Raw genomic sequence first — 16853 nt, forward strand, 5'->3', positions numbered from 1 at the left:
AGACGAACAAAAATTATGGGTAGTTCCTAGTACTATTCCGATATTGTAGTTCCTGGTACTATTCCGATATTATGGGTACTAGATCCCTGTATTGTACTAAACATTTACTTGCCTAGCCTCTAACTACCAAAAACTCATTTTTATTTTTTCCAATAAGAATACTATTTTATCTCTTCATATATACAATATGAATTTATTTTTATAGTTTGATTTTAACAGGGCAACACTTATTTTAAAATTAGAACAAAAAATTTTGCAAAAGTTGTTTGTAACACTGGTATAGGACAGGGACCTTCCCGTAAAATTTACACCCTCTTACGCAACGGCGCATGAGGAGCACGAGGGGTTGGTTGATGGGGGAGCGGTAAACGGTAGTGGACGGTGGATGATCCGCTCCACGCAACACGCACCGAGCACTCCTGTTTCGACACGCGTCGCGTTATCATTGGTTAGGATTTAGGAGGTCCGCACTTCTTCGTTGTCTGATTGGACCGCACTGTAAAAGGGCGGCGTGTGTTTTGTCAAAAGCGGGGAAGTGGGACCCGCGCGCGGTGGAGACGGGGAGAGAAAAATATCAACGCTTTTTGCTGAGCTGGCAAAAAGTGGGAGCGAAAAGGCGAAAAGAATCACTGAAATAAATAAATAATAAAAATACATAAATAAATAAATAAAATGCTTAATTACCACGTGACGATGCGAGGCTATTAATAAGGAGTGCTTACACTATCGCGGACAAAAAGAAAAAAATAAACAGTATTTTTAGAAAAAGAGAAAAAGCAAGACAACTGTGGAATTGGCCACGTGACGCCGTATAGTTCTCAAACTAATTAGCTTTAGTTTGGGGACTATATGGGCATAAAATTTTTGTCCCACTTTGGCCCCTAAAGAAGGACGAACGGTACATTTTTAGTACTCTGAAACTAATTAAATATTTTTTTTAAAGGAAAAATATAATAAAGATAATTTTTTTTTTTTATAAATAATGACGGTATAAGTGAATCCATAAGGCAATTATGATTGATTAACAGAATGTAGATCTCCATTTTGTCTTAAATTAAGATATTTGTTCTCAAACCACATTCCTCTTTACAGTATTTGAGATCAACCACTGGTGATCTTCCAAGGCCTTATCAGACAAGGGCTCGAGAAATTCGCACGTCGCCAGTGTTTCGGCCGGCGGAACTCCGCCGACGAGATTGGTATCGAGCTTAGGTTTCCCTCTATCCGGCTCTCTAGGGCCTTCGAGCTGAGGATGCTCGACGGTGAAGGGCGACGACCCCGGAACGACCTCTTGACGGAAAGGTAAAGCCCTCGCAGTTTGTAGGCAGAACTCGAACCACTGGTGGATTAGCGGGGACGGGCCACGAACTCTGCCGCCGATCTGGTCGGTGTTGAATTTCGTAGCATAAGGTATTGCCTGAATTTACCATAGAGAAAGGTGGGGAATGAAAATCACCGAAAGTAATACTCAAGTAGAAGTTAAAGCTTTCCCGCGCTGAGCATGGCGAGTGAAGTTATTCCCCCGATTCTGTCGAACAGAAGGAATAGAGCTTGAAGATAACTAATGTAGTCAAACTGGGTTATTCTAGAACTAACGGCGAATAAACATTTCATAGTAACTCTCGCTTCATTCTTAGTTATCTAGCGACGATTATAAATATGTCTGCAATTAAGTGCGAAGTTCAAGAATGCTTTCGATCTTGATTATTCGCAAAGTAGGTTATCCTTTTAATTAGAATATGTCCGCGAACTAAACACACCCTAAGGGAGAAAAGTTTAAATGTTTCATCAGCATTACTTGGTGAACATGCAGTAAGATTATGCATATATATATGTCGAGGAGCAAGGGATCATACCCAAAGGTCTGCCCATAGACTAGTGCCGGATTTGGGAACAATCACAGCAACATTTGACATGCGTTTTGCCGCAGGGATCACATCGCTGCTCCATCCTACAGCGACCCACACATCTCCTATTCCAAATGATTTTAGGTAGTACACATTGTCGAATAGCCGAACCTACCAAAACAAGTAGAACATGAAGGATCATAAACTGGAACCTTTGCTATTATAATTATAATTCACACAATACATCAACTTTTTGAATCGAGGTGGACATGTACAAAAGAGCGATAATTCTGGGGGCTCAGAGAATAATCTTATTTGCGATATACCTGCCTCTGGAGAGCTCTCAAACTTTTTAAAACTTCTTCCCTTCCTCCATTAACTTGCAAATCGATGTCCTTCGTGTTGTAAGATGCCCCCAGGCGTTTCAAAACCGCACCAACAACCTCTCTAGGAGAATCGACCATCGCGATTTTTCCAGCAAGTTCGGGCCTCCACAAGTCCTCCCAGTCCTGCAATGATCACAATTCCGGGCGTATTGCCTAAGAAAACAATTACATGTAAAATGAGCTTGCACATGATAAACGAGAAATGCCCAAATCTTAAAAAAGAACAGATGCAAACATTCAAAGGAAAATTACCCATGTATCAAAGCAGTACGAATTCAAATTGCATACTATAATTACGCTGTTTCAGGATGGCGTCCCTCGGCAGATTTAAAAATATAAAATGAATGCTTTTATCGCAAAAAAAAAGAGCTACCTCAATTGGCTTCAGGTTATGCTTTCTGAATTTGCTTTTCTTGTATGCTATGACCATCGTTCCCCAGCGGTACGGAGCGCCCCATATGTCGCCACTAGAATCTAGTTCTCCCTTACTGTTCCTGCACAGATAAACCTGAGGAAATTCGATGAAAGTAGAAACAACAACATTAACATGCCAACAGTAAAGGCCGCATGGATCACAGAAATTTATAAATATTCTCACAATAGTCAATGCTGAAACAATCAACCAGAGTCGTAAAAACTAAACGATTTGTCGTTAATGGTATTGTCTCTCACGAATGAAAGTATAAAGAGAAGAGAAGGAGAGGAGAAATAAGAAGTATTTGAGTTTTCACCTTCCATTTTTCGCTTAAGTTTCTAAACCAGTCGTGCTCCTCGGCATCTTTTATAGGCTCAATTAATCCCTTGCGAACGGCATAGCTAAGCCAAGAGTCACCAATCGAAACGATATCAGATGCCATGGCAGATTTCGGCTGCACACGACCTTTCTCAGAGGCCAAGCACAATTCAGAGAAAATGGAATCGAGACTTCCTCGGTATTCCAGAATCAACTTCAACCTCCTCCCCTGTGCTTGAATGAAATCCTACAAGCCAAGGAAATATCAATTACCATAAATCTCACATCATAATTTACATCATAACAAATTATTGTAAACCTCGCTACCATGCATTCTATGCTAACTATATAAATACTATAGTTCCTTCTGACGAGTCAATTTAGGACTTTGACATTTATTTCCCATTTACAAATCTTTTGGTGCATTTCATCATGGAATTCCCAACTTATTACTGGATTAAATGTCAAAGAAACATCATTTAACATACTAATACAACATTGTCACTATCGATAGGCGAAAGCTAGGGCCAAAATATACCGAAAACTAGTAAATTGTAAAGTAAATAAGTTACCGATTTCCAGAAATTGTTCTTCCTCTTTATGTTTGCAGAGTTGTTAGCGTATCAATCAGCGCCATACCAATATATAATTACAATTACCAACACTACTAAGCTTTGCACTACATAAACCGCCGAAATCATCCACATGTTCATTATTCACAATAATCAAAGGAATAGGATTACTAGTTCATGAAAAATATGTTTAATGTGCCGCCGACCTTGGTCCACGAGGGCGGTATCGAGCCTCGAAGGGCGACAATTCTAAGGGGCACTGTCAATTCATAGATCTTTGCCTTCCAAGTCTCGAATGCGGCCCTCCATTCTTCGTCCTCCGCCGCTTGCGGAGTATCGGAGCTCTCGACAGCATGGTCTGCGGAAAGTTACGAGCTTTGGCATCAATTCACAGTTATAGAAGCAAACAAATGGGAAAATGATTACCCTAATGAAACCCTCGAAGGCGAAATTGTAGAAACCTGTTTCGGAGGCTGCGGCGGCGGGGGATGGGGAGGGGAGAGGAGGGGTTGCCGATGCGAGGGCACTAGCGCGCGCTCCCAAGCCGAGGAGGACGAAGATGGACGCGGCCAAGTGAAGCACCAGCGCCGCCGCGCCCCGTCGGAGGGCGTCGCCGTCGACGGACGGGGACGGCGACGGGGACGGGGCGGAGCCGAGCGAGGAGCGCGGGGCGGTCGCGCCGCGCCACCGAGCGCGAGGTAAGGGGAAGGTGCGGAGGTGGAGAGAGGGGCGCCGCCTAGGGTTAGGGTTAGGGTTAGGGTTAGGGTTTGGGGGATGAGGGGAGAGCGGGGGTGGTGGTAGGTGGAGGACGAAGAGAGCCATCGCCGTTCGAGTCGGATCGGGTTCGCCGCACCGGAGACTCAACCACTACCCACAAAATAAATTAATAAATAAATAAAAAATAAATTTTTTAAAAAAAGACTGTTTAAGTAAAAAAATGTCTGAGATATTTTTTATTTAGAAGACACAACTAGCACCAAATCTAAAGTTTTTGTCTTTAGAATTTAAAATTCAAGTTTAAATTGCCAGTGCAATAAAACTTAAATTTTTTTAAAAAAAACTATTAAATGTTTTTTTCTTAAATAGGTTTGCTAGTAGAAGTTGAAGCACCAACACAAGGAAAAAAGAAAAAAGTAAAAAAGGTTCGAGTACTGAGACTTCTTCAACTAGATTATTTATTTACATAATTTTTCTCTGATCATTCATTTTAGGCTAAGGTTCATTAGGGAGGGATAAGTTATTATTCCCAGTGTCTTTATGCGATGACCGCTAAAACATAATATTATAAATTTAAGAAAATACTATTTACCAATCGTCCCTAGCGCAAGCGGTAAAGAGTTTGGTGGTTGGTAACCGAGGTCCCAAGTTTGAATCCTAGTTGATTTACATTTCTAGCTAAGTTTATTTCTAAATAAAATAAACTAAGCGAGTAGTATGCTACTTATCTCTCTCAAAAAAAAAGAAGAAGAAGAAGAAAATACTATTTGAATAGTACATATATCATACTGTATGGAACTCGTTGTTAAGTTTAATTATTCATATTGTGCGTCACTGATGACGCTTATTCTAATTAATCTGAGTAAGTTATGCTTACACATTATCCCAAAAACACTGTGCACGTACGAGAGGGGTTTACATCTAAATTTTATTTTTAATTTGCAGTGGCATGTTGATTCATTAAACATAGACCAATTATATTAAGTTGGTGGCCTCCGACTACATATTATCTCTTTCGGGCATGCTTTGGTTCACAAAAATGTCACATTTTTAGCTCCAAATTATAGTCAATGTGTTTTTAAATTAGAATTACGGATTTGTCCAGGTTTCAACTACTCGGTTAGCTCATTCAGCTAGTTTTATTTTAAACCAAAATAAGAACTGACTCACAGTTTAACTAGTCCAACCGGTTTTCAAAAGCTATACCAGGGTGTAGTAGGATGCTTAACTGCAGCAGTCAAATATACAGTAAAATTGATTGCAGATTGTGGTGTAAAAGTTCTCACTTCTCTATCCCTACTATTTCTGTGGAATTTTTTTTTTTGAGAAAAAAAAATTCTATAAAAAATCTCTTTTCCACTAGACTTGCTGTCACTTGTGTTGGGCTAATTTTAACCCATTCTATTTTTCTTTTGTGTCACTCTACTAACTCACAAGCCCAGTAAGATGGACCCAAAGTCAGGATATTAATATATAATACGTTAGCATCTGAAGACACCATTTAATTGTTGTTTTACTAGGGACCGTTTGATTAGATGTAATTATAAATACAGTATAATAATAATTGTAACTGTATGCATCCTGTTTGGCTGGATATAGTAGAAAGCACTTTAACTATAAAGTAATTGTAACTGTATGCATCCTGTTTGGCTGGATATAATAGAAAGCGCTTTAACTATAAATAATTTGTTTGATTGCACACAGATGAGAAATAATTTTTAAAATTTTATCGTTTTATATATATGATGGTGAGATTACTTCCAATATATATAAAAAAAAATTATTTAAAAGATAATTAAGGAGGTAAACATATTTTTTGTTTAAAATTATTATTTCTATCTACTGCAGATGGACGTCCTCCTACTGTTGAAGTTAAATATATCAAACTAAAAACCGAATTTGCGTTTGTATACGGTTACAACTACAATGCAATTGCAACTACATGCATCCAAAAACGGCAAAAGCGGAAAAGAAAAGCAAATTACAAGACAAACAGTAACCATAACAACGATGTCACAATAATGTGTACATACTATAAAACCATAATAGCGACAATAATACAAAAAAAAAAAGGAAAAAGAAAATATAATAATAATAATAAGAGAGAAAAACTGTAAGGGAAGTGAATTCTCGAAATCCGGGGATTAGACTTCGTTGGGAAGCGACTGATTGTCGAGTGAGTAAGCTTCGGAAAGTCCGAAGGTGGTTATAATGCATAAAGTGCATTGAGGAAGTGTCCGCGAGAGTACCAGTGCGAAAACTGCACTGGAGTAGAAATGCTCTCGGGGACCGGTCCCTGGCAGGGAGGGACCGGTCCCATCAGGCTGGGCTGGCGGGAGGTCGTGATGCAACCGGTCTCTGGTGAGGAGGAACCGGTTCCCGAACGTTGGCCCAGCGAGAGAGACCGAAANCATATCTATCTGTGCCTGCTTAAGACCTAGTGGGGAGATCGGCGGAGTCGGCGGCCGAACCCACTGGGAACTATTCGTAGTTCTCACTCCACCACATTGCAGGTCCGAGTTCGAGCGTCCCGGGAGAGGATCGTGGCAAGGGCGTAGCGCCCTAGTGGTTCGTGTTTTAGTTAGCTCTCCTCCTTTTGCATTAGCCTTACCCTGTATTTATGTTTGAGCGTAGATGATGTATAGGGTGAGGTTGAGGGAATGGTGTATACATTGTATAGTTTTGAAAGAACGCAAGTTGTAATAACTGTATAAAGTTAAATGGATCAATAGATAAGTATCTCTCTCTTTTATCACTTGTATACCTTACTTGTGTTGCTTGCTCTTGATGGTTAAGCACTGATTGTGCTCTCGTGGCTGTTAAATGATTGTGTCCGTAATCAAGTTATTTCCTGGGAACTTGTGGTACACAATCTTGTTGTTGGTGCCTTGGGCGGACAGGGAAGGTGCTGTCCGTTCGGCGGTCCGTTCGCCGCGCCTGAACTGTGCCAAATTGGTAGCGGGCTCGGGGCGGGGGCGTGACAAAAACTGCAAGGACTTAAAAATTTCTTTTCAGTATTGGTTGACAAAAAAAAGGTTGAAAAGGTGACAACCTATGTTAACTAAAATATTACGAAAGCACGATAAAGTACAAGCTCTGAAATCACCTTGTTCGTAAATCATGATTCATCAACTTGAATGGGCTACACTTGTGTGGTTTAGTGAAAATGTATATTAAACAACAGTTACAGCATTGAGCTACAAAATAAAAGAGAAAAGAAAAAAAAAAAAAACATTTGAGCGCAAATTTTATCTGTTCATCGAATTCAAAGTGCGGATTTTTCCACATGATCCCTACATTTTTACTTTCATCATCCTCTTTATCGAGGTTCTTCAAGAAAATGTGAAAATATCGACCCCTTCCGAAGCTTTATAAATTTATATCTTCTATACAAATATTCTTGGAGAAAATCTTCGATTCCGCGCTACCTGATCAAGCTTCCGGCACTTTTGTAACAAGGTTGGTATTCTCCTGCAGTGTCATAAAAAGGCAAATAGTGAATGAAAAATCTGAAGCTCAGGGAAAGTAGGGTTACGTATTAATACAAATTGACCAATGAAGATGATTCTCCTTTAGATATATGATCGAAATTTGTTTTCGAAATTTCTACACCACTAAAGGGTTGACATTGATAAAGCAAATAATCCTAAGGATATGAACTAAGAATATATTCCGCACGCAATTCCAAGGAGGGTGTGGAATAAAGGCACTAATTATGTTGCATAAAAGATACGGATAAGGAAAACGAAAATGGCTCTAGAGGATGTAGAAAAGCCAACCTTGTCTTTCCCTCCTCACTATATATTCATGTTGAATCCAGCAAACAAGTTAGCACGCCGAGAGAAGAAGAGAAGTCTTGCGTGGTGATAAGAGCTAATCTTTGATAGCCAAGGATGACTTGCCTGCGACCTCTTTGAAGCCTTTGTTAACTTCGAAAGCTGCGTGTGGTCTCATAGGCGATCTCCTTGGCTAGTCTAAGTGGCCCTTATCTCCCCATGCTAGACAACAATCTTCTATATAATCAAATCGATAAAGTAGAGAAGTAGATATATATTTAACTCGTGACAGCTATACACATAATTACCGGAAATGTCAGAGCAATTCCATGCCACATTTCAATTGGCCTAACCTGTTAAAACGTCTACAAAATAGAGATAACCTTATATATGTTTTATCGTATGGTTTCTACCGTGCTCTTGTGTACTTTTCTATATTTTTTTAAATGAACCTTCATGTCAAGTGCAAAATGGCAACTGTTGGATAGCGGTGGACAGATAGGGAGACGAGAAAGAGAAAGAAGAGAAGAAATAACCTTGGTCACATCTAATAACATATCTTACAGTTTCATTGCTCAGAACCTGATTACACGGAGGTCCCTTAGGGCTTGTTTAAAGACTTTTTAAGACGAGAACTTTTGCAACCAAATGATTTGTCGTTACCTACAAGATTGTTTACTTATGTAACACTGACAACTTAAAATAGTTATCCTTATATTAATGGATATTTTGATATCCAAAGTACTTACTAAACAAAAATCCAAAAAAATACTGAAAACTACAGATAGTAGATTTGACTTGACGGATCTTTGACTCAGCCGAACTCAACCAGACTGAACCAATACTAAAACACATTTCAAACATCTTCTAGTGTGGGCCTATGTGGGGTGTGACAATTTTCCATGGTTAATTTCAAACATCCTTATAAGGAACTACAAATCCATGTGGCAGATCAGAAGGACTAAAATCTATAATAAAGTAATAACAACAAAAGAATCGTAGAACTTTCATGATGGTGATTGCTGAAAAACAAAACTGCTGAAACAGTGATACAAAAAGCACAATACGTTCTGATATGTCATAATTCATTATCTTGAACAACTAATGTAAGTTCGTAGCATGTTATATTAGTATGACAGAATAATTGCATAAAACAAGTAACCTGATTTTCAAATATAATTATATGTCCTTGGAACTAATACAAGAATTTCTTCGTATATACGATCTTCAATTTACCTTCTAAAAGGGATTCAACGGACAGCATTTATCTCTTACTAAATCTTTATATACACACATAACTTGCTTTTTCAAGTAAAGTAGTTAGTATAATCTATTGCAGCAACTTCCTGCCAATATTATTACAACCAGCATACAGTCAAAAATTTTCACGAGTATACAGGTTAGGCTAGTCAGATTCATGCAAAATAAAGTTAATAACCATTCAAAAGGATATCAATGTGATTGATGCTGATCACACAAGATAATTACACATATTATTCGATAAATTCTGAATGGATAAATAGTAACTAAAGCTTCTTAAACTACCATTTGGTGCGGCATATTTTTCATTGATCTCACGTTGATAAATAGTAGCATACATTCTATATCAATTTCGATCTCTCCCTTTCATTGTTACTACCTCTTCCTCTTGTTTCTTCCAATCAGGCTAAATCTCAAAACAAAGTTTACATAGTTGATGCAAAGTTTAAGATGGTTTTTAATTTCTAAGTGGTGTCTTGAGAAACAAAAAAAAAAAGAAGCCAAAATTGAAACAATATGCTTAGCAAGCATAAATTTTGCACAAAATATCATAAAGCGTGAAAAGTTATGTTAGATACTAATGGGCCATAAAAATATCACCTAAGAATCTTGGAGCAATCACCCACAATGACGAGAAGCAAGAACAAACAGAAGAAGCAGATCAAGAGCTTAACAACGATATACACTACATGTTGGAGGAAAAAAGCATGCAATAACTTGGCTTGAAGATGCGTGGACTGCTGGGAAGATACGTCCATGCCCTAAATTTGGCTTTCATTTCTACTCTCCACTTTTCATAGAATATATGGATGAGATTAGCTTGTTTTGTTGCATAGTTATAAAAATAGTAGCATCCCAAAATCGTTAGGCATGCAAAATCAAAACAGACATAACACCGGATTGTCCCCAGGTAGTTGATTTGACGATGAACCTTCGCTTCCACCATTTTTTCTGCTAAATAATCTTTGATTAACCCTCATTTCTAGGCTCATAGCCCTTGCCTGCATTTTTTCTGTTATCCTCTGAGAATGAAAACACTATTCTAACTCTCACATTCAATTCTATGAGCAAAGCAAAAAGGAAACAAAATTTTGCATTTATCCCAACTCCTTTAAGCTTGTAAATCATTGAAAATTTGTGTCAACAAATCTAGCCTTAATTCTACCGAAACAAAAACCATGGAATTCAACAAAAATAGAATAAAAAAGGGAGAACATGATAGAGAGTTTTGGTTTAAAATAATTTAATCAATAGACAAATGAATGGCAGATCTTCTTCAATTAATGAGCAAGAAAGAAAGCACAAAGCTGTATTTTGTTGAAATTGAACACCATCAAAATCCATGTATGACACAGCAAATGGCCTTTTTTGATGAGTTGGACGCTGAAATATTCACTCTAATAGATTAGTTCAGGACCAAACCTAGATATCTTCTGCTCACAATTTTCTTTTCATTTTTCCTAAGTTCAGATTTCTTCAATTTTTGTGCTGGTTCCTGAATTGCTCTCTCTGTTTGATCTCTTATTGGTTGTTTTAGATGTGCCAATTTGAAATGTCAATACTGCTTAGTTGACAGTAATGACACTTAGACCAAGGATTTAAGTGCCGTGGCACGGGGTTGTGTCGTAAACTTGCCGACACGGTACGGCATGGCACGTGCCGAGTAGTGCCGATGCGTGCCGGTCAAAAAAATTCTTGTGTGCCGACACATAATAGCATGAAATATTTATTTTCTTTAGCAACAAAATATTCTAACTATTTAATATTTCTTTTTATCACATCTTTTGAACTTTATTGAGAAAATTACGTACTAATTTAAAGAATAGAGGGTTTTAAGCTGTGCCATCGGCATGGGGTCTGTATCGTGTCGGTATCTTGTTGGCACGGTACGGCACGATGGATACGGCTCGTGCCGACTGGCACTTAAAACCTTGACTTAGACTACACTCGAGTAAATATCAAATGCAAATCGAAGAACCAAATCTTCCCTTAGTGGTACAGGTCACTTATTTCAGAAAGGGGAACAAATTGTTCGCCAAATCTCTCCAAATACATCTCATGAAGAAATGTTTTGTTATTTGGAAATTATATTAGCATCCAGCCCTACTTAGAACCGGTCAATATTCGCGATTAGTGCCAAAAGAGGAAAGTGGCGATAACAATTAGACGAAAGAGGTTCTCATATTCCGATCATTTTTGAATCATGAAATACACAAGGCCCTAAGATATGTAAAATATAAAGAATTTTTGTCAGCAATAGTAGAACAACTGGAAAAATTATTGGTGATATAGCAAACCCTCTCTGAAAGTAAATGTTTCAACCGCATAATTTTTCCGAGTCAGAGCACAAGAAGAGTTGACCATGGTATGGACAACAATTCTAGCAATTTGAGTCGAGAATATATTCTAAATAAACTGAGGTCACTATATCATTTAAAGGCAACAAAAGAAAACAGCACAAACCAGCATAGTTCTAAAGGAATTGCAAAACAGAATCTGATCTTTCCATGCTTTCCATCCTTTCTCACTATAAATACACAGTGAAGCGATGAACCAGTACAAGCCAATCAAATAACCTAAAATAGCAGAAGAGAAGTCTTACATGGTGATAAGAGTTTATCTTTGATAGCCAAGGATGACTTGCCTGCAACCTCTTTGAAGCTTTTGCCAACTAAGGCTACATGTGGTTCCATAGGCAGTCTCCTTGGCTAGCCTAAGTGGCTCTTATCCTTCCATGCTAGACTGTAATCTCTTCTATATAGTCAAAATTGGTAAGTTCCAAATAAATAGGCCAAAGAGATCCTTTTATAGTAAGAACACTTATTATAACAATATTTCCAAAGAATTTTTAAAGAATAGATTTTTGTAGAGTACTTCAAGATTGATGCCAACAATTTTAAATAGGCCTGCATAAAATGATCACCTTTTTTTTTTTTTTTAAATTCTGTGATATTCTCAGGATTCTCGTGCTTGGTGGCATGTTTGATTTGTACCTGATGGGTTGATTTAGGACAACACTTTTTTCCTTCTCATGTCACGGAGCAAAAGAAAAGTATTTTATGGATGGTATCCTATATATGACTTACTATTTCTTTAATAGTTCAAGTTATGGTGGCCAATCGGGTTTTAGCTGTAAGATGGTTTTTGCGTATTAATCAAATGCAAGGAAAGCAATACAGCATTAATAGGAAATATAATTCGAAGGATGATTACATAAATTGCTTCTATCGGCAATTATCCATGAAGAAGGTCCTCACCTTCATCCTCAGGCACATCCATTTTGTAGTGGAGATATGCCTAGCAATTTCTCACTAAATGGACAACCACTTGCCAGATTCTACGAAATAGGGAGTTACTCAAACTATCCACACCTTTATTTTTCTATCAGGCCTTGAAAGCCAAAGTTTTAGACAGGATATCAGTGCTTGTTTTGAACTTTCATAAAGCACAAGTTAATACAAGCTTCTGCAACTTTTTGCAATAAGTTGTATCAAAAGTATATTACGTATACTGATGTTAGCTCATTAATATATTCAAGAGAATGTCAAATATTCAATACAAAAAAGATCATCAATATAAGCCATTGGCAATTGAGTAACTATTTCTAAAAAGCAAGATTAGACATCTCAAGATAGTAATGTATTGTTTCGAACAATTTTTTGACTGTCAGCTTTAAAGAGGATGGGGCATAATATAACTCATCATTTTATTCTCTTTTCAATAAAGGCAAAGGACGAGATCTGCATAGCCTTCAGCTTGAACATAAAACAAGGATTCCTGAGAGATTTGTTGGCTATTTATTATTGGCTAAAATAGGTCCACTTTCTGCTCCATGACAATAGGCCCAAAAGACTAATAAATGAGTAGGGTGAGCCCAAAAAGTTGAGTGGGGATGCAATCCATAATAGACCTAACAACAAGAGACCCAAAAATAAATCTAACGTTCAGGTGGGTTAAGTCAGGTCGAAGCCCATGAGCTCTGTAGCTGAGCCCTTTAGTCTGATGGGTGCGCCCTTCCTATCAACATATGCTTTTGGGACAACCAGTTAACGCTTACAATCCACAAGATTTACAGAAAACAAAATAACAGAAACAAATGATAATGGGCAGGTTGCATGAAACATGCCTCTTTACGTGCTCATATCTAAACAGAGGATACAGATTACTATGGCTATGTATGGTTATGGTTGATGATGTTCTGAACACATCAAAGGGCACAAAAAATCTGGAACAGAACACACATTGAATTCAGTTCAGAAGAGAAGCATACGCCCCAAATAAATAAAAAGAAGGAAGCATCTGCATCACCTTCAATTGTATTTGTTGCTTCAATTCTATGCAATAAGCTTACTCTGTGGAGTTTTTTCCATAATAAAATTTAAAACAAAAAAAACCAATTTGTTCAGCTATTGTTTGATGGAAAATGAACAAAAAACACTATCTAACTTAAACAGATAGTAAAACCGAAAAAAAGATAATAGAACCAATCGCACAAAACAAGAAACCATGAACATATACAATAGAAGCAACGGTGTAAAACCAATAAACCTAAAAATATATATTGTACAGAGGGTTAGAAAAGCTAAACACTTAACAAATGAAGCAATGATTGAAGCAATGATCGAGAAGTAGTACACATTATACCCTGAAAAGACTTCCCAGTATCCTTCATACTAAATTATCTACCAAAATTGTAATTCAGTAAAAAGATTAGAAAATATAGATTAATAACGAGCAAGGTTGATTGATTAAAGGGCATGAGCAGTGCATATTGATTGAAATTCGAATTGTAGTGCAGAATTATCCATCCAAAGAGCAGCATCCAATCGGCCAGATCAGATTATATACTATTTGACAAATTAGATAACAAAAAAGAACAAATAATCCACAACAAAAGGAAATTTTGGAATCTTCAAGAAAAAAAAGCTTACAACTTGTTCCCTTCAAATCACGCATTAGCATATCTACACCTTGAAACACAATTTGACATTCTTTTTTCAAGTTTTCAGTTAAGATTCTATTCTCCCACTCACTTTGATATTCTCGCAAATGGCTCATCCTATACTTTTTTAATATCACGCAAAATTCTTGATAAATTTGCTGCAAAGTCAAACCCGCGAACCCACAAAGGAAATAACCAGAATGTTCAAGTGACTCATACTACATATTGATGTTGATGGATGGTGTGGAATTCACAAAGACTAAAAGCGAACCTTAAAAGCAGCCGTAATCGTTTTCTAGCCATCTTGCACTGAATGTTCTTATATTCTATTACGATTGCAGCACCTCACTCTACAAATGGTCAAGAAAGATTCTGATACCAAAAGCCGAAGAATAGATTACCGTCCTTGAAAATTATGTAACCACTGCGTTTCTAGCGTTTGTAGTCAAAGACTCAAAAACAACTGCTGCAGAAAATAAAACAAGATATACAACACTGAAGCTCTCTCTCAGTGTCCATACGCAAAAGCCCATTAAAAAAGGCATAAGAGGGATATATTCTTAAGTGGTGGCAATTTGAGCTTACAAAAAGTTATAGACAAGGAGATTTCTTTTTGCCTCTCTGGATCTAACGGAAAGACATATATTGATCTCTTGTCTTGGAAATACTATAAATAGATGCCGAGGCAAGCATTACGAACCAACCGAGTGGAGCAAGTCGAGCGTAGCTGCAGAAGAGAAGTCTTACATGGCGACGAGAGTCTATCTTTGATAGCCAAGGATGACTTGCCTGTAACCTCTTCGGACGTTTCTTTACAATCGAAATACTCTAAAAAAAAGCACCTTATGGTTTACACAGGCAGTCTCCTTGGCTAGTCTCAGTGGCTCTAATCCTCCCATGCTAGACTACATTGATCTCTTCTTTTATCATCAAACAAGATTCTTCATGATGCTTCAAAAGTTTTATATCAGTATATATCCCCGAACTTCCAAACACAGCGCAATTTCAAAAAAACCAGGTTTTTCCGGTCGTAAAATCACCTAAAATACTTCTCGTATACGCATATGCTTAATTAGAGGTTAAAGAGGTCACTTTGCAGGGAAAATCACAAGATGAGATGGTTCTAAGGTAAACAATCTAAATCTAGGCTGCAAAATTGATTGCTTAACAAACTCAAATCTTCTACCTAATGATTTCTCATATAAAGTTGAATGCAGTTTTTCAATTCTCACCCCTCACATGGGAATGGTGAATGGTGGCCCTTCTTTTGAAAACCCTAAAAACCCCAAATTGGACAACCCAAATCTTTACCGACTTAGACATGCTGAGATATTGAGCACTATCCTTGTCTACTATTTACCAAGCTAGATTTTCTCCTAATTCTTTCTCCTTTCGAGTAGTGTCTGAGATTCCTGGTTAAATATCGCTCAATGTGCCTTTGTTATGTAGCATGCAGATTACAAGATGAGGAAACAGAGTTAGAGATCTTACGAGCTGATGAAGAGAGAGAGAGATGAGTGAGATCCTGAAGCTTAAGCTCCTCCTGGATTGGGCCAAGCGATCGAAGCCGAATACAGATCCTTCACTATTTCTAATTTTTCTTTTTCCCCTGTTGTTTTTTTTTTTTTTTTTTTTTTTTTTTTTTTTTTTTTGGTGTTGTGGTGTGTAGTAAAAAATGTATGGAAACCACTCAACGGAAGTATCCTGTGCCGCTTACATCATATCATTAATATTCAGTTACGGATCGTTACTTGAGCAAGCGACAAACGGCTTGATGGTTGATACTCGAGACCCAAGTTCGAATTCTAGTTGATTCACATTTTCAACTAAGTTTATTTCTAAATAAAATAAACGAAGCGAGTAACGTGCTACATATCTCTCAAAAAAAAAAAATCAGTTAGTTATATCTTATTTTTATCTATTTGTCTAAGCAATTTATGATCGGATCTACTTGTCTAAGCAATTTAGTGTGAGAAACTTAGTGTAGAGTCAAAAGATTAGTGTAGAGTCAAAAGATTACTTGTCTAAGCAATTTATTATCGGATCTACTTGTCTATCGGATCTACTTGTCTAAACAATTAGTGTAGAGTCAAAAGATTAAAAATTTGAATCTACATTGTCTCAGCAATTTAGTGTGAGAAACTAAATAACTCTTGTGAGCATGTGGGACTAATCATGGAAAGAGTGATAATAATAGAACATAATCAATTGGTGCATCCAATAGAGTCGAATCCGAGTGATATGGGTTAGGCATATGGATTTTTTTGGTAAGTGGATTCGCAATGACTAGTAAAGGATGGCAGTAAGAGAGAGAGAGAGAAAAGAAAACGAGTTTAGGAGTAAATTCGAAACAGATAAACAGATAAATTTTATTTATTTTTAAAAATACATACTATTTTTTTTCAATAATCATGATGGAATGGTTGAATTTAAAAAAAAAAAAACGTTCTAATTGGTTGAAAACGTCATATCAGTAATATAATTGGTACTTTGTAAACTTTTTAGTTCCCGCCTCGATTCGCCCCGCACACAATGATGAGTGAGAATTGAAAATTAAAAACTAAAATTTATCTATTTCGAATCTATCCAAATCCGATAATAAATAAAGCGGAAGCTGGGA

At 37.3% G+C, this 16853-nt stretch overlaps 1 protein-coding gene and 1 long non-coding RNA gene across 3 annotated transcripts; both read right to left on the reverse strand.

Annotated features, from left to right (window-relative positions):
- Nucleotides 992-4424, reverse strand: LOC109711022 (spermidine/putrescine-binding periplasmic protein 1). Of its 2 annotated transcripts, none has more exons than XM_020233896.1 (7): nucleotides 4000-4423; nucleotides 3745-3896; nucleotides 2965-3213; nucleotides 2607-2741; nucleotides 2174-2356; nucleotides 1857-2018; nucleotides 992-1417 (listed from the first exon to the last, which is right to left on the reverse strand). In XM_020233896.1, exons 1-7 carry the CDS (start codon nucleotides 4358-4360, stop codon nucleotides 1070-1072), a joined length of 1590 nt encoding a protein of 529 aa, XP_020089485.1. In that variant the 5' UTR covers nucleotides 4361-4423; the 3' UTR covers nucleotides 992-1069. The 2 variants fall into 2 exon arrangements, with proteins under 2 accessions (XP_020089485.1, XP_020089486.1); XM_020233897.1 differs by having other exon boundaries at nucleotides 1280-1528; nucleotides 4000-4424.
- Nucleotides 7344-10529, reverse strand: LOC109710544. The gene is made up of 2 exons (XR_002216387.1): nucleotides 8035-10529; nucleotides 7344-7726 (listed from the first exon to the last, which is right to left on the reverse strand). It is a non-coding gene; the product is annotated as an uncharacterized LOC109710544 (long non-coding RNA).

This window comes from Ananas comosus, linkage group 5 (genome assembly GCF_001540865.1).
Source record: "Ananas comosus cultivar F153 linkage group 5, ASM154086v1, whole genome shotgun sequence".
In the NCBI taxonomy this organism is placed as follows: Eukaryota; Viridiplantae; Streptophyta; class Magnoliopsida; order Poales; family Bromeliaceae; genus Ananas; species Ananas comosus.

Bases quoted from the DNA above. Each gene is read 5' to 3' on its own strand.
- LOC109711022 (XM_020233896.1), bottom strand. From the start codon at position 4,360: ATGGCTCTCTTCGTCCTCCACCTACCACCACCCCCGCTCTCCCCTCAT. The intron at 3,214-3,744 runs GTCGGCGGCACA...CTTGGCTTGTAG, and splicing joins TACCGCCCTCGTGGACCAAG to GATTTCATTCAAGCACAGGG. The intron at 2,019-2,173 runs GTATATCGCAAA...TTGTTTTGGTAG, and splicing joins TGAGAGCTCTCCAGAGGCAG to GTTCGGCTATTCGACAATGT.